This window comes from Camelus bactrianus, chromosome 9, assembly GCF_048773025.1.
Source record: "Camelus bactrianus isolate YW-2024 breed Bactrian camel chromosome 9, ASM4877302v1, whole genome shotgun sequence".
Taxonomy (NCBI): Eukaryota; Metazoa; Chordata; class Mammalia; order Artiodactyla; family Camelidae; genus Camelus; species Camelus bactrianus.
The window spans coordinates 16,651,629-16,679,143 of record NC_133547.1 but is presented as its reverse complement, the minus strand read 5'-3'; the positions used below and the strand labels follow the sequence as shown (position 1 = coordinate 16,679,143).

The window sequence follows — 27,515 nt, the reverse complement described above, 5'->3', positions numbered from 1 at the left end:
CCGAGTGGTCAGTGCTGGGCTGTCAGCTCCCTTTCCCTTCCTGGACTCCAACTTCTCCCCACAGGTAATTCTGCCTGTCTGCCTTCCCCTCTGGCACATGAGCTGTGCGTCTGGTCCCCGAGGCTACCCCGAGCCCCCCAGAAAGTGGGTCCTTCTAAGTCACTGGTTGTGAACCGGCAGACACAGAACCAGGCCTGATTTCTCCAGGGAGCAAAGGTATTCTTATAAGCCAAGTTATGTGCCCCCAAAATTCATATGTTGAAGCCATAACCCCAGTGCCTCAGAATGTGACTGTATTTGAAGATAGGGCCTTAGGGCCTTTAAAGAGGTGATTAAATTAAACCGAGGTCATTATAGTGGCCCTAATCCAATCTGACTGACATCCTTACAGGAGGAAAAGACGAGGGCACGGAGACACCAGGGATGTGCGCCCATAGAGGAAAGGCCATGTGAGGACACTCTGCAAGCCAAGGAGAGAGGCCTCAGAAGAAAGCAAACTTGCCCACACCTTGACTTTGTCTCTTCCAGCTCCCAGGACTATCAGAAAACACGTTTCTGCTGCGTAAGCCCCTGGGCTGCGGCATTTTGCTATGGCAGCCCTGGCACACTAACACAGGTGCCTTCAGGCCAGAGGGATGAGAGGCCCCGGAGCTCTCAGAGAGGCTGTGGCTGCAAACCTCCAGGGCCTAAATCACCCTTGACCCGGAAGCTGAACCAGAGTCTTACCAGGGTCAAAGCCAAGACCTCAGAGGCCACAGAGAGGATGTGAAGAGCCCCTCCCCCAAGCCAGCTCCAGCCATAGCACAGTCACCTGCCAGGAGGGGCCTGCGTCCTCACGGCAGAAGGGAGAAGCAGAGCCCTCAGCAGCCCGCCCCCCTGGCTGGGGTTCTGGCGCCCACCCCCACCCCCACCCCCAGGAAGGGCTGCCAGTCCGAACCATCCAGACTGCAGCCTCTTAGAGATTCACTTCTTTCCTCTTCAAAGCATTATGGATTGATTGCCAAGTCTTGCCGTAAATCAAAAGAAAGTCACTACTCATTACCTACTTAGAATTCCCTGAGTTCTTCCCAGGAAACCATTTCTCAGCTGTTTGATCTCTGAGCCACCAGCACTATCTCCAGGCACGCCACCCATCACGGCAGCCACCAGACACTTTTTTCTTCCAGGCTCCTTTCTCAGCACCTAGATGAATTTTTACCTTTCTCCAGTTTCAAGAAGAGCTGCCAAGATAAATGATTCAAAGACTCCAGCTCGTGCTGAAAATATATGGACTGCAGAGAGCCTGTTCTGAACAGCCCCTCACTGAGGCGAAATGTGGCCACCACACTCCAGCCGAGACTCGCTCTGGCATCTGCACACTCCTGCCTGTGTCTTTTCATCTATGGGGGAGTGACACTCATCCAGCTGCAGCCAGAACCAGTGGCCTGTGCCTCCTTGCCTCCTGCCCCTCAGCAGAATGTTGCCCAGGGCCCAGGGACACACGCCAGCTGGCTGTGGCAAGAAATAGCAAGGAGGTGCCCCATTTGCAAACTGTGTGTTCAGGAGGACCCCCTTTCCCCAGTGCTGCAGCTGGGACCCCCTTTCCCCAGGAACCCCTACCTCACAAAAGGCCTACTCACCACCCAAGGGGTCAGGGCCCAGCTGACATCAGCCTCCTGGACCCAGAGTGCTCATTTTCAGAGCCACCAGCCGGCTCCAGGCTGAGCAGTCAGACCCTACTTCTCTTGCTGGAATGAACACCAAGAAAAAGTGAAACAGCAGAAACAAAGCCCAGCCAGGCCCTGAGCCTAACAGCCATCAGGCAGGGTCGCCAGCAGCGGGATGGGAGCGCTGGACAGGCAGGGCTCTCCACCAACCAGCCCCAGTCACCCCAGGCCTGCCCTGGAGGGATGGCTACAGCTCATCTGGCCTTTGCCAGGACACCCAGGAGAGCAGCCAGGCAGGCTACCGTGCTGCTTCTGAGGGTCATGCCATGAGAACAGCCCCACCCCAGGCCAGGACACAGAAGGGAGGCAACCCCCATGCCCAAGTGAGGGAACCCAAAGTGCTGTCACGAGTGCAGCCCCCAGGGTGGGTGTGGCATGCTCACAGGGGCGGCCACAGGGGGACATACGACGCAGGAGGAGAGGGGAATGAGGAGGTGTGGGCACCGGGCCTCGGCCACCGCAGAGCTGGCTTTTCTAACCCAACAGCGGAATTAACGTGAACGCAGTCAGCTGGATCTGTGAGCAGCAGTAACCATGCCAGGTTCCCACAGGTGCCGAAGCCAGGAAAAGCCAGCCTTTGTGGCCAGGGCCTCGCCCACAGGCAGGGGCCATCGTATCATCTGGTCAGAGAAGCAGGGGCCAGGAGGGGACTTGGGTCATGGCAGTGCAGGGGACTGAAGGAACCCAGGACACTCCACAGGAACGACATGCTAGCCCAGATCCCTGGCCCAAGGCCTGTCACCAACATCGGACACAGACCCAGTCACCCTCGTCTCTTCCACACCTCAAACCGTGCAGGGACTCCCAGGTCCCTGAGAGCTGCAGGAGCCCCTCTCTGACCGTCCACCTGACCCTGCACCTTTCCCCTACTCTTCTGGGTTGGCTGAGTGAGGTGGAGGCCACAGCCAAGACCATGACATGCCCATCCACAGCTGTGAAGGCTCAAAGGCTCACACTGCCCACCCTCCACACCACAGACCAAGGGGAGTCACGGCGCAGGGCACAGAGGCCAGCCTGGCCCCAGGGGCTTGTGCGCGACACAACTCTGGCTTCACAACAGCTCCAGGACACGACACCTGTTGTTGGGACCTCTAAGTGGGAAATCCTCTCTGTGGTTCCATCATAAACTACCTCCAGGTTTTAAAAGCATACGTGCCTGCTGGCAGATACAGAAACGGCTTTCAGAGTTCTTGGACTAAACCCTTCATGACATCTACAGAATTCAGAGTTAGGAGGGAAAAACTCGCAGCCTAGAATAATTGCTCCCATAGGGAGCGTCTTTCTGTACCAGAATATAAGAGGTCTGGATGAGAATTTTCTAAAAATCGGCACCAAACCTTGCAGCAAAATCACAGCCGTCTGCTTGCTCTGGGAGCCAAACAGAAATGACGGCTCCTACAGGGTAATGCCCCGCCAGATGCTCCTGAGACCTGGACCGATGCTTTCTGATCGTTAGGCTCAGACAGGACCAACTCCCCTCCAAAATGGGCCCCTGGTCCACACCCTGCATCCTCACCCCTTCCTATCTGCCACGGCGCTCCTTCACAGGGTGTATAGAAAAGCAGGAAAGCTATTCTGGGTTGGGGGTGAGGGAGAACCAGCTCAGAGGCCTGGGGGCATCTGGCAGGTAACTTGTAAAGGAGTAAAGCTGACCAGAGATTTACACACAAAATATGAGAAACAGTCCTTTTTATTTTTCCCCCATAGCTCTCTCATTTTTCTTGAAATACATGACCCTTTGACTATCTTTTTTTTTCTCCCTTCTTTTGATAGAAACACTGATATGAAAAACCTTTCTCAACTATGAAAGAAGCAACAGCATGGGAACCATGACAAAGGGAGATAAAAAGGGTCTGCCTTGGTGCTGGGGGAGGCAACAGGGAGGGGCAGGGCCTGCGGCATATTCCCCAAAGGCTATTCCACCCCCACTGGGTTGCTGCTCTGTGGGAGTTCCCAGGATACTATAAATTTCAATTTCTAGGGAAACCTAGAAGCCTCGATTTTTAATTGCTGACTTAAAACAACTAAAACAAATTTAAAAATCCCATTGTGTAGACCAAACTTAAAATGCTGCCTGTGCCCTGGGTCCAGCCCAAAGGCTACCTATCAGTTAATCTCTAGACATTGTCTTGCTAGAAAATTTCTCCTGGGAAGTGAGAGACAGGGAAACCAGAGGTTCTCCCCCAACATGATCCTAACCTGACAGAAGCTTCTGGAAACCCATAGGGGCTGCAGCCCACTCTCCCTGGGGCCCCGGGGGGAAGGCAGGTCGGCTAACGGGGTATGGCCAAAGCCAGCACCAGCAGTGCCCAGTGCAGGGGCGATGTCTCCCACCGCCAGAGAGAGGAGGCCCTGCCCTGCAGCACCCCCTGTGTGGCTCACACCCTCTTCTCAGCTCCTCTGGGTGGCTCATCTGGACAGCAAATCCACAGGCAACCCAAACCATCATCCTGCCTTCTGGGCCTGAGCAACAGCACCCTGCGTCTTGGGGGTCAGTCAGTCAGCTCTCAGTCAGTGGTGCAGAAGGAGGTCTCCCTGTGGGAAACGGGAGGCAACTTGGAGAGAGTCTCCAGCCCACGCCTTTGCGGGGTCCATGAGGACAGCACATCTGAAGAGCAAGAGCAGAGACGTGGATGGAGAAGGGGCCACGATGGGAAGGGGCTCTCTAAGATGTCAGGCGTGGTGGCTGAGTTATAAAATGGGCACCATCATAGAGCCTCAGAGCTGCTGGAGGAGGGTGACAGGAGGTGAACGGGCAGACAAGTTGGAGAATTTCCCACTGACGCAGAAGTGGGAATTATGAAAGAAAAGATGAGAGCCCAGAGGCAGCGGCCAGGGACCCAATACGTGTGAAACAGGAATTTCAAAGGCGGCCCTGAGGTGAAGAAAGGTTTCACTTTTCAGATTAGAGAACCGGTTCCCAGACCTGTCTGCACAGCTGCTGGCGCCTAGTGGGTCACATTAGCTCCTGTGACTGACAGGAAACACAGAGCCTGTGACACTGTCACTTGGGTGTGCACATGGCCACTGCCTCTGGCCTGTCCTCTGTGGGCAGCCCAGCCTCGCTGGTGGCCAAGCTGCTCCCAACTCCAGAGCGCTGGGGCCACCATCACCGGACCTGTCACCTGGATCACAGTCAAGCTCGTCTGGTCCGTGTGTAGGTGTGACTGCTTCTCTGCTCTGCCTCTCACTGGCCTAGGTCAGAATACACCTGATCTGCGTCTCGCCACCTGGGTTGTGCAGCCCCCCACAACAACCCGCCGCCCGGCTAGAGAACCGTCGGCCCAGCTCATGCCTCTTCTCAGGGAGCGGCCTCCAGGGCCCGCAGCCCAGCGGGCGAGATGGTAAGTCCCGAAGCACGACTGAAACATAGAATCCACAGGAAACACTGCTACTCTCCGGAATCCTATAAGCGCCAGGCAAGAAAATTAAAAGTTCCCTGGAAAGGGGAAGGAATATGATTTGCCTAAGATCTCTGGCAACAATGGAGGAAACGTTTTCATGGAACAAAGACTCAATACCCAGTCAAGCCATCCTTCACATGGGAGGCAACGAAAGGACTCTCCAACATGCAAGGTCAAACTCAATGCATTAGAGGGACGAAACAGGGGTCCACACTGGATTCAGTAAGATAATGAAGTCTAAATAACTGTTATTAAAATAATTATAAAATAATGCAAATGCTGAAAATAATTGATGGAGAGAAAAGTTATTTAAACGCAAATTCTACAATAAAAGTGGAATGCATCCACTTTTGATCAATTAAAAACAGATCAAAGGAAATGTTGCCAACTTTCCAAAGACAGAAAAAAAATTTCAAAGCCAGAAACACAGAACAGAAACCAGAAAGCACCAAATGAGACTCTAGATGAGAGCACAAACATACTTGTCAGTCATCATGACAGATGTGAATGGCTCTCCTAACACTGGGAGGGGCTCCATTTGGAACAAGTAAACTGCAGCTGATGAACAAAGTTGAAAATAAAGCAGTAAGCAAAGATACACCAGGAAAAGGCAACAAAACATTTAACAGGAAAACCAGTAGCAGAAAAAGTCAGATTTCAGACTTAATAGGCATCAAACTTTATGCCTCAAGCAAGTCGATATGGAAATGAATCAAACAAAATCTACTAGGAATCACAAAGAGGGATTTGTAAAACCATCTCTCCTCATCTTAAATATGCAAACATAAGGAAGAAGGCAGAAAACTGGAAAGATAAAAAAAAACCTGATTTAATGTACACCAAAATATGTACTCTACAAATAAAAAATAAACATTTCCCAATACTCCATTAAATGTTCACAAAAATATTTCTAAATAGGCCACAAAGAAAAATCTCAAAATTAAGGAAAATAAAATTTACATAGCCTGCATTCTTTCACTACAACGGTGATAAAACCAGAAACTAATAAACAAAAAGTTAACCAACCACATCTACCTAGAAATGAAAAGAAATGCTCTTGGTTCATTTTTGGGGTCAAAAAACAAATCAATCAAAACTTCTCAGAATAGAACAAGATTGTACTGTATAGCACAGGGAAATATATACAAGATCTTGTGGTAGCTCACAGTGAAAAAGAAAGCGGCAATGAATATACGTATGTTCATGTATAACTGAAAAACCGTGCTCTACACTGGAAATTGACACAACATTGTAAACTGACTATAACTCAAAAAAAAAATTCTTAGGACATGATCAAGGTAGCATTCAAAAATATATTAGCTAAAATTCACTTATATTGAAGAAGGAAAAAATGAAAATAAACTAAGATTCAACTTAAGCACATTAAAAGATCGATGTTCAGAACAAGGTCAGGAAGGGAGGAGAAAAGAATTAATAATAAAACAGGGACTTTGTGAGTTAAACAAGCATAATCAATAAATATATTTAATAGCTGATTTTACGAAAATACCAGTAAAACTGGTACACTTCTGGCAATGCCATCAATAGAAAAAGAACACGAATGCATAATACTAGTAACGAGAAAGGAAATACAACTATAGATATAGAGAGGATATTTTTAAAACTTAAGAGAATAAAATCGATAACTCGGTTTAAAGAAGTTTAAAATCCTTGACGAAGAGAAAAACTTTCCTGGAATATGTACTGTACTGACTCTAAGAGGGACAAAGTCGGAATAAAACTCTCTCATAGGAAAGTCTGAAAAGGTATCAAAGAAATTTTCCCCAAAGAAACAACAGGTTCTGATAGTATCAAAAGACTTCTTTATACCTTCAAGGGACAGACAGGCCCTATGGGTTTTTTTGGGGGGGTAATAATTAGGCTTATTTATTTACTTTTTTTAGTGGCGGTATTAGGGATTGAACCCAAGACCTTGTGCATGCTAAGCACACATTCTACCACTGAGCTACGCCCTCCCACCCTATGCTTTCTAAATTGTTCCAGAAAACAGAATAAAGTGGGGAGCTTCCCAAATCATGATCTCAAAAGCTCTGACCTCAAAATATGGCTAAGAAAGGTTTAAAAAAAGTTGCATACCTCAGTCCCCTATTTTGAGCCTATATTCCATGCTAGTAAAAAGACTAACATCAAAACAATCAGTATGATGCTTACTAGACGTCCTGTTCTATATATCGTACATACATTAATTCACCAAATCTTCCCAACTGTCTTACGAAGTGCTATTACTATCCTTTCTTCCAGAGGAGGAAACTGAGGCACAGTACGTGGCACAGCTGGGATCCAAACCCAGGTCACCAGTCGCTAAAGACCGTGCCCTAACTACTAAAGAATCCTGCCTCGCCATTTTGGTCCTGCAGTGTATTAAAACAGCAACCCACCGCAACAAAGCAGGGCGCGCCAGGGATCCCACGCTGGCTCTGCACCGGGAGGTCTGCCCGTAATGTTCACCTATGGTACACCCAGCGCCCAACCTTGGTATCTAAGACCATGCTCCAGTAAAAGGAACCATGGCTCCTTGAGGAAACGGCTGATTCAAGGGTGGAGCAAGGGATGTACAAGATGAGCCTGGAGCATCCTGCAGGGCCAGAAAGTAGGGAAGTGCTCAAAAAGCAAAATGATGGGATGTGTCAGGAGCCAAATGAAAGAGCCCCCAGTGGCCAAGCTGGAACGATTTAAGCAACAAAATGATACAATAATTGGATTATAACCCAAAGTATGAAATACATATCCATGAGTCCATACAGATATAAGTAAATAAATGGTTGATAAATAGATGAACAGGAGACAAGAGACAAACCACCCGTACAGAAGAATTATAGTGAATGCAGATACCCCCCGCCTAAGTCCCCACTCCTTCAGTGCGGGCTGTGTACAGTGACTTCCTTCTGAAGAGTACACGGGGAGGGGGAAAATGAGCAGGTCTACAGTGGAGAAACCTGACAGACACCACCTCAGTCAGGTGACCAAGGCCAACATCAGTGATAAGAGATAAGGCTGATCACATGCACCCTTGATACCCTGAGATAGAAGTGGCACTCTGCCTCTGTGGTCCTCTCCCAGTGACACGTATCTCCAGTCTAACCATGAGAAAAACATCAGAAAAACGAAAACTGAAAGACAGTCAACAAAACACCTCACCCGTACTGCTCAAAACTGTTAAGGTCACTGAAAACAAGGAAAGCTGGAGAAATGGCCACAGCCGAGGGGAGTCGAATGTAGGAGACACCCAAATGTAATGTGGGGTCCTGGAACAGAAAAAGGATATTTGGTAACAGCTAAGGAATCTGGAATAAAGCATGGGTTTTTTTTTTTTTTTCCAGGGGATAATTAGGTTCATTTATTTCTTTCATTTATTTTTAATGGAAATCCTGGGGATTGAACCCAGGACTTTATGCATACTAAGTATACACTCTACCACTCTATGCATTCTATCATTGAGCTATACCCTTCCCCACTAAAGTATGGGTTTTAGATAATAATAATGTATCAATACTGTTTATGAGTTGTGACAATGTAACATAATCATATTAGCAATAAGGGGAAAAAGAGAACTGTCTGCAATATTCCTGCAACTTTTCTGTGATCTAAAACTGTTCTAAAGTAAAAAGTTTATTAATTGCTTAAAACACACACATAAAAGGCCAAGGGAGACGCTAAAAATACAGCAGATAAAATTCAACATCCTTTCCTGATAAAATCTCCTACCTAGTAAGCCAGGGAGAAAACAGTACTTCCTTAAACTGATGATAAATATTTATCGAAAATCAACAGTCGGCACCAGGTTCAATGGTGAAACGCTAGAGGCAAATCTATAAAGATGCCTGCCGGCTCCACTGTTACTTGATGGGATTCTCAGGGGCAATTCCCCTGGCATCTGAAAAGAAAACACCTATTTCGGTTGGCTTTGCCCCCAGAAGCTCTAATTAGGGCTGCACCAACCAGACTGCGCGTGTGCAGGAGGCTCTTCCCTCTGGCTCTCTGCTCAGCTCTCCCGCTGGATTATCAGGCTAGTTTGCACCCCAAACGTGCCCATTTCGCAGTTACTTGTCGAGGCAGAATGAGCAATCGCAGCTTTAAGTCACGGATCCCCACAGCCTCTCTGCCCTCAAGGCTCAGCTACACTCTCAGACACTGTGCTCTGCCAAACCTCATGGTTCCACTCTCTGATGTTAGGTCTGTAGACAGAGCAGGACCTGCCCTGCCTGGTACTGGTGGCCCAGGATGAGGGAGAGGTGGCTCAGAACTCCCAGGAATTCTCCACCAGGGATGGCCCTGACTCTCACAAAGGGCTCGGCTCAAATACACCGAGGTGTGGCTGGCGGGGTGCAGGGCCCGGGCTGCCTTCCTGAGGGGTGCACCAAACAGCTGGGGGTTTCCTGGCCCTCTCGTGGTAGGCTGTGTGTGGCCCATCTCCAACAGCTGAGGAAGTGCTGGCAGGAAACCCGCATCAGCCTCACAACACCAGGCGAAGAGCCGGTTTCGCCACATCGAGACCTGGGGGTCTCAGCGGGCCCGACCGCAGCCCCCTCCGTCAAAGTGGCAAATGAGAGTAAGTGAGAGCTGTGTCTGCTGCGGAGAGAGCAGGGCACTCACTGGCCACAGACAGTGACCAGGCCCACGGACAAGGCTCCAACACGTCTGTTCTTACCCAGGGGCTCTGGTCTCAGAGGTTGCCTGGACCTAGACCTGCCTTAAAGGCCCCAAGCCAAACTCTAGCACCTTGCTAGGGTAGGTAAACTGAGGGTGGCCTCACTGAGGTCCAGGCTTGCCTCGGCTGAGACTAGATTAGGTTGGACCAATCCCAGGTAACTGGAAGCATTCCATTTCCAGAACCTCCAGAAGGCGGGAAGTAAGGGCCTCTTGGTGACATCTATCATCAACGAAACCTGGATCCTCAGCATGAGCCTTGTGGGGTGGCCAGAGACGTACAGGGCCATGTGTGACCACCACGCCCAGCGTGCCGGGCAGGGAGAGCCCGGGGCCAGACCCAGAGTGAGGGAAGGGTGACGCAGGCCCAGGCCTCTGAGAGACGGCCCCTCGGGGGTTACAGTGTACCACGAGGGATGGACAGCGAAAGAAGAGGGTGCTAACCTGCAACGGCTCAGTGGTCTCCCAGCGTGGGAAACGCAGCTCCTGCAGATCTGACAGAGAAGCTGGTCCAGACCAGCAGGGGGATGAGGGGGGATGCAGAGAGTAAAGGGTAGGGTCAAGGGTCAGCTGTGCCAGGAGAGACCAGAAAAGGTCTGCCACAGCTGCCTGTGCTTTCTGCAGCCACAATCACCATGGCTTAGTAGGGCTGTGGGGTTTCCCATCAACTCTCCCACCTTCCAATTCTCCTCACTGGAGCTGAATTTTCTAATCCTCAGGAAAAACAAAAAACAAACAAAATATGGGCCTTGTTTAATAAGAACACATTAAGGGTTCTGCAACCTGCTCCCTGGGGTGGGTAAACTGAAAGATCAACCACCTGATCCAGCCCCACGTGGCTGGGAGGGAATCTGTGTGCGGCGTGGTGTGTGGTATCCGTACGTGGTGTGGGGCATGTGTGAATGGTGGGGGGGGGTGTGTGTGCATGCATGTGTGTGTGTGTGTGGTATAAGTGGTGGGGGAGGTGTGTGTGATGTGTATGTGTGCGGTGGTGTATGTGCAGGGAAGACCCCTCCACCTCCAGCCTGGGGAGAAGCCCCTCAGGCCGGGTCCGCATCTCCTCACCCACAGTCCGGACCCAGCAGGCACACTAAACACACAAGAGTTGTGACTCACTCCATCTGGCCAAAGGGCAGAGAAGAAGCAAGGGGACTTTGAGCACAGAGTAGCCTAACCTGGCAGTTTGTCATTAACAAAGATCGAAAGAACACAGGGGAGTATTATTGTGGGCTCTGCCTGTGACAGAGCACAGGAAAACCCAGGTCTTGTCAAGGGTCTCCAGATGGGGTCAGAGGGGTCTGCCCAGAAGGACCCCAGGCCAGGGAGGAGGACGACACCTCACAGATCTTCTGTCTGTTAAATGCCTCCCTCAACCCCCACGGAAGCTGCCATGAAAGGGCCGGAAAAGTCCCATTCACAGCCTGGAGAGAGAACGAGCGAGCATGATTTCAATTATGGTCCCAGACTGTCAAAAACATCAAGTTATTAATCTCCTTGTGGCAAATGTGAACCGGGACCTGCTTACACAGCCAATTGAGCATGCTCTAAATTAGTGTTTGCAGGTAATTGATTCAGCTGCCAGCCCCATGGCCAGCCAGCTACAAGCTGGTGACGCCGCTAACATTAAATAATACAAGGCGGTAAAATGGACTGCCTGATTGGGCCTGCAGTCAGATGCTGTTAGCGCCCGATTTACCCAAACATTAACATCTTATTGGCTTAACGCAATTTACTACACCTCAATTGTGGAAAATGATTTTCATTTCCTCTGGAACCCGGCTCACGGGCACCGCACAAAGGAGGAGTCTTAATAAATGCCATCAGCTCACTTCCTTTTTTCTAACGTGCCCTCAAGATTTTATGACAAACCTTTGATAACAGAACAAAACAAAACCAAAAAATGAGGCTTAGAACTGGGTCTCTTGGGGAGGGAGGGTATAGCTCAGTGGTAGGGCACGTGCTTAGCATGTTCAATCCACAGTACTTCCTTATAAATAACTAACTAAATAAATGAAAAACCTAATTACCACCATTTCAAGTTAAAAAAAAATTAAATTAAATAACTAAATAAACTTAAAACAAAAAAACTAGGTCTCCTAGTCAGCAGACCCTGTCTGAGTCTGAGCACCACTATCACAATGGTACACCCTCCTTCCAGAAAATCAGCCCCGTCTCCTCGCCCACCCCCACCCTGACACAGGAAGTCCCTGCCCTTCTTGTCCTGTGTCCCTCTGTGGGGCTGGAGTTGGCCATGCTCCCAGAAGAACGTCCAAAAGGTTATAAGAAGTTCTTTTGACCCAGGGATTGGTGGCCTCACCGGAGTCGCTGCCCTGGGCCTTCCCAGGCATCAGTCCAGCCTGTGTTAAGAGGGCTACGCCCCCTGGGGAGCTGCCACCTACTTTAGAAGAGATTTCATGTTCCCACTGGGTTAAGAGAATGCTGAAGTTCACAGTGGCAAAGAGGACAGCAGAAAAACGGTTCGGGACATTTCCTTCTCTCTTCCGTTCACCCATCTAACCCACCCACTCGTGTTTCCTGGCAGCAACTATGGGGCGGATGCTGCCAATAAATGAGATGGAGCCTCCAAGAAGAAGCCCCCAGGCTCTCAAGGATGCAGACACAGAGCAGCATCGCCCGGCTACCTGGGCAGTGACAGAGACGTGCCAGGGGAGGAGAACGAGCTGGGCAGAGACATCAGCCCACCTGGCCACTGCAGATGCCCCCCGGCTTTGGCTGGCACTGGCAGTGGGGGTGGGGTGTCCTTCTTAAATCTGGCCAGAGACACCCCAAGATGCGACAATGTCCTAGGACAACGATCTTCCCGCTGTCTCTTGGAGGGTGACACTGTCTGTCCTCAAGGGTCACCCCACCCTTCAGGAAGAGATTGTACCTCTTGTTCTCAACATCTCTGCCTCAGCTTTTCCCTGGCGGGAAACCCCTCTCCACACTCCACCCCAGGAACCCCCCTGCTCTCAGCTCTCAGGGACCCACGGATCAGGTGGCCCCCCTGCTGGGCTGAGGCTGCGAGGGCAGGTGCTGTGAACTCTCTGTATCCCCTCTGCCAGCCACAGTGGGGGGCACAGCGCATAGTAGGTGCACAGTGGTGCACACGGGCACGTTGAGCTGGACTAATGCCACTCAGGGCAGCTGCTTCTGGCCGAGAGCCTCAGGATCATTTCTCTGAGAGCCTTGTCCTCAGAGGAGGCAGCAGTGGGGCCGACCTGGGATGAGGGGTGGTGGGAGAGGCTGAGCAGTTTTGTAGTCAAACATAAGATCTCCCCAGAGCTCAGCTTAACAAGAGACTCTCCACCAAATAACAGCCAAATGCAATGTGTAGACTCTGGATCCCAACTCACACAAATCAACTCTAAAAGATAATTTTAGACAATGTGGACCAGACGTTGATAATATTAAGGATTGGTGTTAAATTACTTAGATGTGATAATGACACATTGGTTATGTGAGAAGGAAAAAAATATCCTTATCCACTGAGACACCCACTGACGCATTTACAGGTGAGATGACATGATGTCTGGGGTTTGGTTTTAAATTCCCAGCAAAACAAAACTAAACAAAAACACCCTGACGGGGACTCTGTCATTCATTATTCTATTCTATGGGGGGGGCAGCTATTTAGAATATTCCAACCAAAGGAAAAAAAAAGACCTCCATTACCTTGGGTGGGGCAGTAGGGAGCTGGGGGTGGTATTCCCTGGACCAGAGCTCACACGCAGGCCTGTCAGGCTCAGGGACACTGAGTGGGAGGACGGCCCAGGCCCCTCCCAGGAGCCACCTTCCGAGCTAAACCTCCTGCAGCGCGGGCACAATGCAGCCCGTGGCAGGACTCCACACTGGGGCAAGCATGTCCTGCTCCACCTTCTGGGTTGTTTCACTAGAAGCATCAGCTGTGGGGGAATATGGGCAAATTCAGTTGGGAACAGGTTTCTGGGGCAGTGCCAATCTGAGGGACCCACTGTCCAGCCCACCTTCCTACAGCCCCACAGAACTCCTCTTGTCCCCGCTTTGGGGGAGAGGTAGGGCCAGGATCCTGGGACTCCCAGAGCAGACACCGCACTGCAGCAGGAGACCACAGGGAGGCGAGACCTGGGATGGTGCCACGTGCCCTTCCCCATCCTCCCCTGCGGGCGTGATAGAGTTGGGTCCTCGTTCATGCCCCCTTCTGAGAATCCACGGCAGCGGAGCCATCCAGGCCATGTCAATCTCTTACGTCTCTTAAGAGCAGAGAAATACAGAAGCTCCCTGTTCAGAACTCCTTTCAGGGCTAGACTTTGAGAAAGACACCTCTTCCTGAGCCACGTGTTGGTGGCTGTACACGCCCGCGATGCCCACTGCCAACTCCGTCCGCACCTCACCCTCCCCTGCACTGTTAAGGCAGGCAGGCCAGAAAGGCTGGGGGACGAGGGGGCAGAGCACGCCCTGGGGGTACCTGGGGAGGACCTGGGTGGGGAAGGGGCAGTAGACCTCTTCAAGCTCAGACAGCCCAGGGTGGAGGATACAAGGTAAAAACGCAACACTTCTGACACCAAATGTGTAGGTTTTCCACACTAAAGCAATTCTCCAATTCTCCCTCTGACACTTACTGCCGGAGTTAGGACAGACCCCACAGGTTACGGGCCCAGTCCCACAAAACTGCCCCCCCTTCAAGGCACCAATCACAAGTCCGGGCCCCCATTACCTCTGACTGACTGGCCTTTCATCAGGGGTTCCCACAAAACCCAGCTTTGGGTTTCATAATGGGCTAGAATGGCTCACAGAACTCAGGAAAACACTTTACTTACTATTACCACTTTATTATGATGGATACAACTCAGGGAGAACCAATGGCAGAGAGGCACAGGCACCATGGGGGAGGGGCACGGAGCTTCCTCTCCAGGTGCTCCACCCTCCCGGCACCTCCACGTGTTCACCAACCCGGAAGGTCTCCAAACCCTGTGGTTTAGGGTCTTCCAGGCAGTTCAATTATCTCCTGAGAGGCAGGACTGGTTAAATCATCGGTCAGAACTCAACCTCAAACTCTAGATCCTCTCCTCTCCTCTCCTCTCCTGGGAGTTCAGGGCGGGGCTCAAAATTCCTGCCCTCTAATCACCTTGTTGGTTCCTCTGGCAACCAACCCCATCCTCCAGGAGTCCCTCATTAGCATAAACTCAGGTTGGGTGGAAAGGGGTTTATTATAAATAATAACAGACATTCCTCTCTATCACTCAGGGATTTTCAAAGGTTTTAGTGCCAGGAACTGGGGGCAGAGACCAAATTCGCATTTCTTATTATGTCACAGGGGGAGAAATGGCAGCCTCTTTGGTGTCCTCTCCCCCAGCGGGGCTTCCAGTCGGGGCACTCACTGGTGGGAGACGCTGGAACAGGGACTTCCCGCCCCAGGACATAGGCAGGAAGGGAGCCACTGGAGCATGCTGACCCCGGGGTCCTGGAGCAGGGCAGAGGGGCTGGCCAGACCACACCCATCATAGCAAGGCATCGGGGAAGGCCCCTGGGGGGCACCAGGCTTCCGGCAGTTTAATTGGAGCTGAAGGACGATGGAGATCTCCAGAACGCTTTATGAGCCACTTAACCATCCCGTGACCCAGCAGTCCAAGCACCACAGACATAATGGCAGTGTTTACACATAAAAATGGCAAGCTGTTTTACTAGCGGCTTTCAGAGTCACAATAGCGGCTATTTGGTAAAGTTTCCTGCAAATTGCAGAAACGAAGTCCAAGAGTGGAGTGATGGGGCACTAAACCACCCTGAAAAGTCATCAAAGACCATTACCATCAAACACTCTGCCAAGAGCCAGGGAGGTGGCCACAGTGGGAAGAAAAATCTTTGCCCACAACGCCGAAGCCCGGCTCCTAATTCCTACTCAATCTGTGTGTGGTGGTGCTGCGTCTCATCTGTTACTTGCTCAGGGTCATAAATTGCTGAGGTTTTTTTTATTTTAACATTTTAATCTTTACCCAGAGAAACACAGGAGCTTACCTTTCCATCTCATATTCTTTCATTCCCACTTTTACAGCCTTCATTACCTGGAGGATGGATATTAAGCACAGACATTTGTATTATGGAGATAAGTAACACTGCCTTATAAATAATGTATAGTACTTTTTCAAAAGAATCTCTTCTTTAAAAAAAAATATGTGCACACAGTGATGCAGAAATGTGACAAATTAGAACTTTTTTTTGTAAAGATCCAAAGCCACACAGTTTATTTAAACCACTCTGGAGCATTTATATTCGGAAGCCGATAAACACCTCACTCGGCAGGCAAGTAAAGATTTAACCAAGGCGTGTTTGGTGAATCCTTAATGCTCAGGGGGCTGTGACAACTATCCTAAAAGGGTCCCTTCCTTATAAAGCACAGAGAAAATGAACTCACACAAGAGATTCTGGTGCTTCCAATGACCCCCGTCTGTCTCCTGACACAAAGCAGCAAATGTCAGTGAGCAGGCGCTGGGCTATCCCAATCGCCAGGACCTTTTTCAAGCAATCCACTTCCTTATTTGCTCCTGCTCCTCAGGTATTGAGTGTGAAGGTTTGGGAAAGAACCATGAGAAGGTGTTTTCAGAAAACGGAAGATGGTAATAAATGAGCCTGAATCACAGTTAAGGACCAAAGATTCTTTAAGAGAAGCTGACACTGCCAGAACACCAGGAAGGAGACCCCTATCCTTCTGGACTTCTGGCTGGGAAATTCCCTGAGGGTGGGTCCATTACGGTGAGGAACTGAGGCAGGGCCTCTGCCCCCACTGCCCTGTCCCCACTGGGGAGCAGTAAAGACTCAACACCCCATCTCCAGCCTGCAGCGACACTTCCTGCCTGCTGATGTGGCCGTGGAGACCAGAGTCACCCCAGAACTGTCCATCTCAGCACTGTCCTCTTGCCCCACACAGAGCATTGCTGCTTCCCCAACCCACCCGAAACAGCATCTCCAATGAGCCAGTGCCCAGCTTACCTCCCGGTGGGCATCGCTGGAGATTTTATTGGTGTAGCGCAGGACCTCCAGCTCCATGTCCGTCTTAAAGACCCGGCTGCAGAGAGGAGAAAAACGAAACAGCAAGTCAGTGACTTCCAGCAAGAGTTGGCGGACCCCTCCAGGGAGACCTCCACACTCTGTCCAGCCTGGGAAGGAGCCCAGGGCTGCAGATGGGCTGCTGGGGTGTGGGGTGGGGGTAGGAGGGGCCACCAAGCCGCCGGAGTGAGAAGCTGCACTGAGCATGGTCCATCCCCACCCAATGCCAGCCTCAGGTGTGCAGGATGTCTCCAGGTACAAGATCTGGAAGCCGCTGTGGGTGGCAGAAGCCCAGATTCTGTAGCCAGACACACCCTGCCTCGCTGAGACTGTTTGCTCATCTATTAAATGGGGATACAATCTACATGGCAAGGCTGTTGGACCTGAGTCTTAAGTGTGCTGACTCCCAGGACTCTGCTCAGATGGCTGAAGAGTCCTCCCATTTCCTCCCCATCCCACCCCACCCCCATCTGCCAGAAGGTGCTCTGGAAAACCCTGGGACTCAGGCCCCCTGAGTGAGGCAGGGTGGGGGTGGGAATGGGGGTGGGGCAGTGCTGTCATTTCCAGCCCTGTGTGCAAATTGTGAACGTGGAAACAGGGGGTCTGCAGAGAAGCAGGAGACTAGGAGCAATGAGGGAGGGCGCTTTCTGTGGGGCAAGGCAGTGCAACCAAGAGAACCTGCTGTCCCTTCAATGCTCAGCTGGGCCTCCTGCCAACTGAATTCCAGGGGAGTCCTCACAATAAACTCATGTTAATTTGCCCAAATTTAGTTAGCTTTCCAGTCTTTGCAATCAATCTCAACTCCAAGACTTCTTCAGGGAAGCTACATAAATAGTCACTTTTATACTTCTACCCATTTCATGTAAGCAACATTTCATGTAAGCAGCCCTACCCAGTCCTTAAGTGCACAGAGTCCTTGGTGCATCCCCATGGCCCACTCTGCTCCCTTTACGAGAGGTGACCTGCCTTCACTAAAGCTCCCACATGGCCACCTCCCCCTCTCACAAAGGGAACGCACTCAAGATCAGCAGAGCTGAATGTCTGACGGTGGCAGGTTAGCACCTGCATCTCCGTCCATAGTGTACCTGTCATCCAGCCGCCGTCCACCTCTGAACTGTGATGGCCCTGAGCTGGCCTCAGCCCAGACAGGCTGAGGACAGTGGAAAAGGGGCTCCCACCCCCATCACAGGCAGCCACTGACACACGCTGTCTCCATGGTGCCCAGCTGGGACAGCCAGCCACTCGTCACTCAGGAAGTGAGGAAGGCATCTTCCAGCACAGTGACGCCTTCCTAAGACTGTAAAATCTTCCGAGGACTGTGGGAAAGACAAACCCCCAACCCACTGAGACTTTGTTCAAAACTTCTTTCTCGAGGCGCAGACCCTGAAGCCTAAGCCTGCTCTTTATCATCAGAGAGGTGCCCCGGTTCCACCTCCGGGCACTGGGAGCAGTTCCACCTGGGGGAACAGAAAGCTGTTCCTGTGCCCCAGAGGGTGGGGTCCAGATCCACATGCAGAAAAACCTAGTGGCCCCTGGTGCTTCGTTCCTGCCCTGCACGAGCCCGAGGACCTGTGGGCGGGGAGCGGGCCTCTCTATCCTCCGATGCGGTAATGACCAGAGTGACAACACAGGTGGGAACCAGGCCCAGGCAGTGCCACCTCTGACCCTCTGCCTCTCTCTCTGGCCTGGAGCCCTGGCCCAGTCTCTAGCCACCGCTCTTGTCAGCACCTTAGACCCCTAGGCCCTGAGCCCTTCCATCCACGCGGGCTTGGCCAAACCCCGACGAGGGATGAACCGGAACCCATGCCTGGGCGTGCAGGACACGAGGGTGGACAGGAAATCACACAGCTGGGCGGGCGGCCCAGGCAGCCCCCAGGGGCCTCGGCAAGCCTCAGCTCTGCCAGGAATTACTCGGAGCAGGCAGCCTCCTCTCCACTGGCTCCACCTCGGAGCCCTCCCAGGGTTCCTGCTCAAGTGAATGAACTCCACTGCTTCATGGAGAACACAGAAGCCAGCGGGTGGGCATATTCTCACCTCTTCTCCAAACTCCCATGCCTTCCCCTCCTCCACCCTCTCCTGCCCCCACCCCTTACAAGGGAAGGGATGCCCTCCTGCCAAGGAGGTTCAGTCCCTCCCAACATACACACACCTGGGCTCAGATCCCAGCCCTTAGCCACCTCCGTGCACCTGCCCCGCTTGCTGGAAACTCCGTGACCACTCACTCACCTCCTCCTCCTCCAGCAAGCTTTACCCCTACTACCCAGCCAGGTCTCTGGAAAGGAAACCCTCATGGTCCCTGCCTTGGAGAGGAAGGAAAGCAGCTTTCACGGACCTTCCCCGTCTTCTCACCAACCCTCTCCCCTCTCCTCTTCTCCCTTTACCCCTCACCACTCTGCCTGCCCCCCCAAACCAGTGTGTGGGATAACGACCCCCAAGGCTGCCAAACCCAGAGGCACTGTGAGCCCTGCCTCCGCCAGGCACGCGCTTGGCTGCTTCCCCTCCTCTGTCTCTCCGACAGGCCCTCCACCTGCTGCCCCTCAGCCTTGCCACTGCATTTGTTTCCAAACCCCTGGCCCTGGCACCGGCCTCTCAGCTGTGTTCTACCTGCAGATCCCCAGGCACCTCCAGCTCAGCAGGACAGAAATTCCCACCTTCCTCAGGCTCCCCGGCCCCTGCTGCTTAATGCAGAGAGCTGGGTGCCTCCCTCCCATCTGGCAGGCACTCTCACATCTAACTGATGACCAAGGGCTGCAACTCCACCTCTCCAACCACCCACGCCTCCCTTCTCTCTCCATCCAGACCTCACTGTCTCCAGCCTGGACAACCTCTCCTGCCTCTTTGGGCCTCCAGCTCTGTCTGCTCCCTGACAACGCTGCGGACCTTGAGGCAATGCAAATCTGATCGTGCTTTCCGTTGCTTAAAACCTTGAGCAGCCTCTAGATGTCGTCTGGATGAAGTTAAAACTACGAGGTGACCAGGAGGCTCCCCAGGCCCCACCCCGTGTGTCTCCACCACTTACCCCATCCACCCCCACAGGGACTGGAACTGGCTCCTGTCCTCTCAACTTCTATGTCTCACCTTAAAATGCACCTTCCTCAGAAAAGGGGGGTGGGGAAGGCTCTCTCCAGCCCCTCCCCAGGCTAAATCCCTTCCCTCTCTTCCCTGGGCAGGCTATGTGAATCCTCAGTAAGTTATCACACTTGTCATTTCATTTTCATTTAAGTTTCCTCCTGGGCCCACAGCCCCGGAGGGCAGGGTCCCAGGGCCAGAACAGAGCCTGGCCCAGAGCAGACACATAGTAACTACAAGTTAGGAACAGTGCCTGGGCATTGCACCGGAGCTGGAAAACACCTACTCCAGTCAGGAGAGATAATGGCTCATTTCAAAAAAAAAAAAGGTCTCTTGCATCCTGCCCATGCTGGGTAGCTCACCAGGTGAGCATGGGATGTCGTGCAGCCTGGCAGACCCAGGGCAGGACCTCCCCAAGGCCTCAGCAGCTCAAACTCCCACCACCACTGCCTCGCCCCCAGCCACACAGGTAGGAAGAGGCAGCCCCAGCATTTGAACCCCAGGAGCCCACCTCACAGGTTCGCCACTGGGCCTCCTCCCTGCAGCGTGAGCACCTCTCATCCTGAAATGAGCCAGGAAAAGACATCATCCAACCAAGGAGAGAGGACGCTTGGGGCCCAGACCACGCTCCCTGCCCGTCAGAGACGATAAGCATGCTCAGCCATCGAGGCCCACAATCCTGCTTTCTTTTCCAGTTTTACTTTGGGGAAGGTGACAAGCTAAACCTCTAGCTGGTTTGCTCAGGCCCTTTGGCCTGGCTGAGTACTGGCCTGGCCCAATTTAATCCAAGCTTTAAAGGCCCTGAAAGTAGATGGCTGGCGTGTGCTGGCTTCACTCAATTATCCACAGGACACTCTGGGCCTGAATTCTCGCCCTGGCACCAGGCGTCCCAGCCTGGCCCAGTTATCCCCACGCCACCAGCACCAGAAACTGTTTCTGAGGTTACTGCAGAAAGCAGTAAGACTTTTCAGCATTCGGCAGTTTCTCCTTATCTGCTGGAAGAAGTCACTGCCCTGAATCTGATGAGGCCACCTCCTTTACTCCTGAGCACAAAAAGGCAAGGAGAGGGGACTCCACCCTGGTTCAGCCTCTGGAGGCCTTGGAGTGAGGGGTGCTTCGTGTCACACTCAGCCCCAGCCGTCTCCGGCCCGAGGATGTGTAGGGTGGTAGTTAGAATAATCCATGAGCTTTCTCTCCCCAGGAGAGGATGAAGGCCACCTCCGCCATGAAGCATCAGAGGACCAAGGCTCAGGACAGGGCAACACGGATGCCACTTAAGAAGTCTGGGCAGAAGGCAGTCAGGCTCTTCCATCAGCAAGAGGAGGTGCCTGATGTGTGCGAAAGACGCAGACACTCAGGCAGAGTCCCAGGCTCGTGGCCATGCTGGTGAGGATCCCCACACCAAGGAGAAAAGCAGCACCATGGGCCAGGGCGGGTGGGCGTGGGGGGCGGAGGCTCCTCCCCAACACCAGTCCAGAGTCCCCTGCTACAGGCATAAAACGGCAAAAACTGGACTAGGCTCAGATTCATTTGTGCAACCTCTTTTTTTTTTCCCCCTTAAATATTCCCAGGTCACAAAACTGCCTCTGGGCATTAAACTCAGGATTAAGACATCAATTAAGTGAGGTCTGAATGCTCCACTGATTAAAACAGCAGCAAGACAGGATGAAGGATTTCCAAAATCAGTCTCTAAGTATCAAAGTGCCAGTGTTGAACAAAAACCCATTTGAAGGGACAGGAATTCCATCTCTCCTGGAGATGTATGTGCAGGGGCTGGTTCTGAGGGAGAGGTGGGTGGGAATTCAATACCCTAGGAACCCCACGGCCATTCCCTCCCTACCCCGTGACCCCAGGATGCAAGGGGTAAAATCCCAGAACAACAGGAGGGATAGAAAGGAAAGAGCTGGCTGGAATTACATAGCCCCAGGAGGCTCAATCAATAAGTCCTCTCAAAGAAACCAGAGCCAGGAAGAAAACGGTGGTTTAGCTCAGCTGTGAGCTGAGGGTGCCTGAGACCTGACCGGGGCCAGGAAGACATAGATCACATGCAGGAAGACCCGGGACTGGGGCCTGATGCCCCCACATCCTGTGTCTGACCTTCTGGTGCACAGTAAGCCGGGTGTACCCCCCACTCTCTGATCCTCTCTTTCCTCTTGGCTTTCTCGTTGACTTAGGATTCAACGCCTATTCATCGGGAGACAAAGGCAGACGCCTGTTGGAATACTTTCCATATGCACACCAAGAATCTAGGTCATCATCAACATACCTTTTCTCATTTCGGACACGTTACCCAGGACGCAGGACCCTGAGATGCGTCTGCCCCAAACCATCCACACCTCACCGTCTCCAGTGCACAGAAAGTTAGGGGAGTAGAAATAGACAGGTTACCCCACTGCCTGATGAATGCGCACAGGACGCCTTGGCACTGTGTAATCAACAGCTCTAACACCAGCATGTGACTCAGGTTAACATGGTCGCACTTAAAACCCACAAAGGTGCCTGGCGATGGCTGACATGCTTGTTTTGTGATGCTTCCAGAGGTGCTTAACTGAAATCCATGGCGCTAAGCTCTTAAGCAGTATAGAAGTATCTCCTTTTATTTCCTACCCCACCTTCAGATCAGTTTCATCATCTGCCTAACAGGAAAGCAGAACCACAGCCTAAATTATGGAAGTGAGACGCCTGCCCTTATTAAGTTTCAGTTTTCGACCTCCACTTTCAAGCTGCAATACCCAGCACAAGGAAAAGAATGATCAGTTATGATCTCATGTTTGTGGGGAAGAGGAGTCTGATTATAGAGGAATTTACAGGAAATCAAAAAGGCACTGCTGGAGAGAATAGAAAACAATAAAGCAGTCACAGAAGGGAAATGAGTGACACCCAAACACAAATGAGAGTGGAAGCTTCCCCTGTGCTAGAAGAGGCTGCTTGCTGCCTCCCCATCAGACAGGCTCCAGGAAGAATCCCAATTCCCCAGCCCAGCTGCCACCGGGGAGGCAGGACGCGGTGCTGGAGGAAGTGCAGAGGCACATCCCAAGGCCCTCCACCCCACCACACCCTGGCCTGACACGAGATCTATTCTGGGGTTTCTGAGCAGGTCCAGTGGCCAAGAATGAACCCAGAGACAGGCTGACACTCAGACAGCTCCCCATCACCCCCAAATCCACGATGTTCCTCAGAGCCACACAGGGCAGCACAAGGAGCTAGAACCACTGGCCTGGGCTCAGCTCCTGGCTTTTTCTTGGGCAAATCCCCTCCCCCTGCCTCAGTTGGCTCATCTGTAGTACGGGGATAATCAGAGCCCCTACAAATGAAATACCTCTTTAAATAAGGTGACGTGTATCCAGTGCTTAACACGGCACCCTGTACACAGAAGGTACATCTCAAAAGGTGATGGCTAATATTACTGGGATGTGTTAGCACTTGAGCTATGCTCTCACTCAATCCTTGAGCCATCCCTCGAGGGAGACCACTTGCACTTTTCAGGTGAGGAAGCTGAGGCTTGGTGCTGTACACTGAATGTTGTGCTTCCTCTAAAATTCACAGGTTGACTCCTATCCCCAGTGTGACAGTATTTGGAGGTAGGATAAAGCTTTGGTGGGGTGGGGTGTGGCTTGGGTCATGATGGAACTGGTACCCTTATAAAAGAGACCCAAGAGAGCTCCCTCGCCCCTTCTGCCATGCAAGGACACAGCAAGAAGTTGGCCATCTATAGACCAGAGAGTGGGTCCTCACCAGACGACAAGTACATCAGCACCTTGGCTTTGGACCTCCCAGCCTCCAGAACTGCAAGAAATCAATTTCTGTTGTTTATAAGCCACCTGGTCTACGGTAATTGGTGGGCAGCATGAGTCTTCACATCCACACTGTGAGTCAGGCATTACTACATTGCAATTTCATAGATGAAGAAGCTGAGACTCAGGAAAGTTAAATGGCTTCCTGAGGAGGGTTGGGGGTGGGCGGGGGTTAGGATTTGGATATGCCCGAGTGGACAGTTTTTCCATTACCCGAGGCAGCCTCTCTCTAGGGGCCTAGGGAGAGGGGGTAGTAAAAGCATTCAGGACACAGGGACCCAAAGACACCTCAATGAGTCGTAATTCAACACCATGGAAGCCCAGTCTCTCCTGTAAATGAGGGGCCTGCCCGCCATCCCCTTCCCCAGTCCTTCCTTCAGTTACTGGAGGGGAGCGATGACTGTGACCCCTTGGATCTCGCCAAGAATGACCACAGTCCCTGCAGAGGCCAGAACCCATGCTGCTAAAACACACCCCTGAGGCAGTTAAGGACAATGTGACATTTCTAAAATAGTTCTACTGCCATCAAATGCCAAATAAGTCCTTCTGCTGCTGGCTTTAATAAAATTGGTAAGTATCTTATGAACGCAGACTCTACCTCAGAACCTTGGAAATGTCACTGGAATTAAAGCATGCTTGTTCCAAAGTGACAAACTAATGACTTGTCCCTCGGGAGATGTGGGGGTGCACAACCCAGACCTGGTCTCCAGAGCATCCGGACTATAAGCAGCTGTGAGGGATGTCACATCTGGGGCATAAGGGGACAATGGCCCATTCCTGAGTACCCAGGATTTGTTCTTCTGCCAAGTGGGGGCTGCAGATGGGCCAGGCATTTGCTGCTTTACAAAAACAAGGAGAGGCAGCCAGGAACAGGATCACAGAGTGTGTGGCCACTATGGGCACTGGGCCACAGCTGCCAACAGAACTGCTAAACGGCCCACCCTCCAGCTCTCCCAAGGGTGCATACTGGTGCCTGAAGACAGCCCTCAGATCTTCGTCTGTGGCCCAGCCTCTCTCCCACTGGCACCTGCCTCAAACTCAACATACCTCCAAGCCCCTCATCTGCCACAGCACCTGCCCCTCCCAGCTGTTCAGGACAAAAACACGGAGTCACCTTCCACTCCAGCCTTCTCTCAGGCATCCAGGTTAGCTCCTCCCAGGAGCATTCCCTGTGACCACCCCTTACTCTCTACTCTGTCACCACCCCCTCACTGCCACTGGGACCCCGCAGCAGCCTGCTCCCACTCCTGCCCCACAACTTTTATTGACTGATTGACTGACTGAAGTAGAGTTGATTTATAACGTCATGTTAGTTTCTGGTGTACAGCATAGTGATTCAGTTACACACACACATGTATTTCTTTTCATATTGTTTTTCATTATAGGACATTACGAGCTATTGAATGTGGTTCCCTGTGCTATACAGTAGGATCTTGTTCTTTGTCTATTTTGTGCACAGTAGTTTGTACCTGCTAAGCCCAAACCCCTAACCCACAACTTTGAAAAATGCAAACCCGATCCTACCATTCTCCTGCTTAAATCCTTTAGGGTTTCCCCTGGATCCCATTTCTCTCAAGACGACGTCCAGGCAGACACCGTGGCCGAGCTGGCCCCTGCCCATCTGACCAACATCAGGCACCACTTCCGCAGTGTGTGGCTCTACACTGTCCACACAAGGCCACCAACCTTTCTCGTCTCCAACCTTGGAATAAGCAGCCCCTTGGCCCGGATCATTCTCTCCCCTTCTCCCCCACTCTGCACTTCCCTCAACCTCACCAGCTGACTCAGACTCAACCTTTAGGTCACAGTGTCCCCAAGCTCCAAGCCTAGGTGAGCAAGGTCCCCCAACCAGACAGGGAAACTTGATACTCGGCCTTTGGGTCAAACGTGAGACATCCACACACCTCCCAGTCAGGGGATGATGTGGCGAAGGCCCTGCCTCTCCTCTCTTCTACATTCAGAAGACGTGCAGCCAGACAACAAATTTTAAAAACAGTTTGGTGCTATCAAAGAGCAACTCGATGGCTTAGGAAGAAAACTGGTAGCACATCAGAGTTGGAGGGCCTCTTCCAGGGTCCACAGAGGCGATGCTCAGCCAGAGACAGCTCGCCTGAAGTGACGTAACAGAAACCATTCTACACGAAGGGGCTGCCAGCACCAGCAAGGGAAGAACGCAGGCAACACAAGACGTGCAAAAAGGATGCCAACTAGGAAAGACATACACGTGACATGAGGAAAGTATGTTTACCTCCTGGCAACAGGATTACGTATGATTTTCTTTTTACTTTTTTCACTGTCTACTTTAACTGAGCTATGTAAGTTTGGCTTATTTATGGTAGGATTTTTTTTAAAACTCCTATATAAAGAAAAAGAGAAATTTTATTAACATTTGAGTAACTCACGCCATTCTGGAAAAACAGACCAATTGACACAGGAAGAAACCCAAACAAAACAGAAGAGGGGCTCTCTGAGAGGGAGTGGGTGGGAACAGCCTGCTGAACAGTCTCTCACCCTCCTGAACGGAGCACAGCAAACAGCCAGGGTGGACACAAGTCCTACTCACCACTCAACAATCTCTGGGTGAAGAATGGTGTTGTTGACCTTGAACCTACAGAGAGAAAACAAGTCAAGCCCATTAGTTCAATGATCTATCATCTCTCAGCAAGAAATATGTCATTCAAGACATATTGAGAGAAGGGCCCCAAGCTTTAACTTCATGACTCCCTGGACCATGGAAGGCCTGCTGCTCACTTCCTGCAGCAGACCTGGCAGCCCGGGCCAGGTCCCCCAAGTGTAGTCAGTTAGAGACCAAGCTGCTTGGCTGTAAAACACCATCCTCCACCCTCGCTAGGCAGACACAGCATAGCCTCTTCTATCAAGTACACCAACATATACATAATAGGAGTCCCGGAAGAAAAGGAAAGAGATAATGGGGAAGAAGAATATTTGAAAATATAATGGCTAAAAACTGCCAGTTTAATGGAAAACATTAATGTATACACAGCCATAAAGCTCAATGAACTCCATGTAGGATAAACTCAAAGAGATCCACATCCAGACATACAATCAAACTGTCAAAAGAAACATTTAGACATTTTAGACTCAAAGACACAGATAGCTTAAAAGTGAAAGGATGGAAAAAGGTATATTGCGCAAACAGAAACCAATATAACCACAGACTGGAATATTTTTCAGCCATAAAATAGGCAAAGTACTGATTCATAGTACAACATGGCTGAATTTTGAAAACATGCTAAATGAATGAAGCCAGATACAAAGGGCCACGTACTGCATGATTCCATATATATCAAATGCTAGAGCAGGAAATCCTCAGAGACAGAAGGTAGATGAGTGGTTGCCAGGGGCCAGAGGAATGATTGCTAATGGATACAGGTTTCTTTTTGGGTGATGAAAATATTCTAAAATTGATTGTGATGATAAGTACGCAAATCTATAAATATACAAAAAGCATTTAATTGTACAGTTTAAGTGGGTATATTGTAGGGAATGTGAACTATATCCCGACAAAGCTATTTTTAAAACTTTACTGAATTATACACATAACAAATTTTATTATATGTAAATTTTACTCCAATACAATTGATTTATAAAAACTGACAGAATAGAAATAAAAAACAGACAAATCTACAAGCATAGTTTGAGATTTCCACATACCTCTTCTGTTGACAGAACAAGAGAAATCATTAAAAATGTAGAAGATATGAACAATATAATTAACCAACTTGATTTCATTGATATATACACAACACTACAGCCAACAACTGCAAACTACATACTCTCTTCAAGTACACATGAAATATTTATCATAGTGATCACAGGCTGGAAGTTCC

At 50.9% G+C, this 27,515-nt stretch overlaps 1 protein-coding gene across 2 annotated transcripts in view; it reads right to left on the bottom strand.

Annotated features, from left to right (window-relative positions):
- PEPD (peptidase D) overlaps window positions 1–27,515 on the bottom strand; it is a 106,938-nt gene that overhangs the window by 47,734 nt on the left and 31,689 nt on the right. Inside the window, exons 7-9 of one of the 2 annotated variants that reach the window (XM_010950048.3) lie at window positions 26,228–26,272; window positions 16,745–16,820; window positions 15,773–15,819 (exon numbers count right to left, since the gene is read on the bottom strand). In XM_010950048.3, coding sequence (XP_010948350.2) covers window positions 15,773–15,819; window positions 16,745–16,820; window positions 26,228–26,272 — 168 coding nt within the window. The remainder of the gene's footprint in view (window positions 1–15,772; window positions 15,820–16,744; window positions 16,821–26,227; window positions 26,273–27,515) is intronic. The other variant, XM_010950049.3, reaches the window with a different exon arrangement.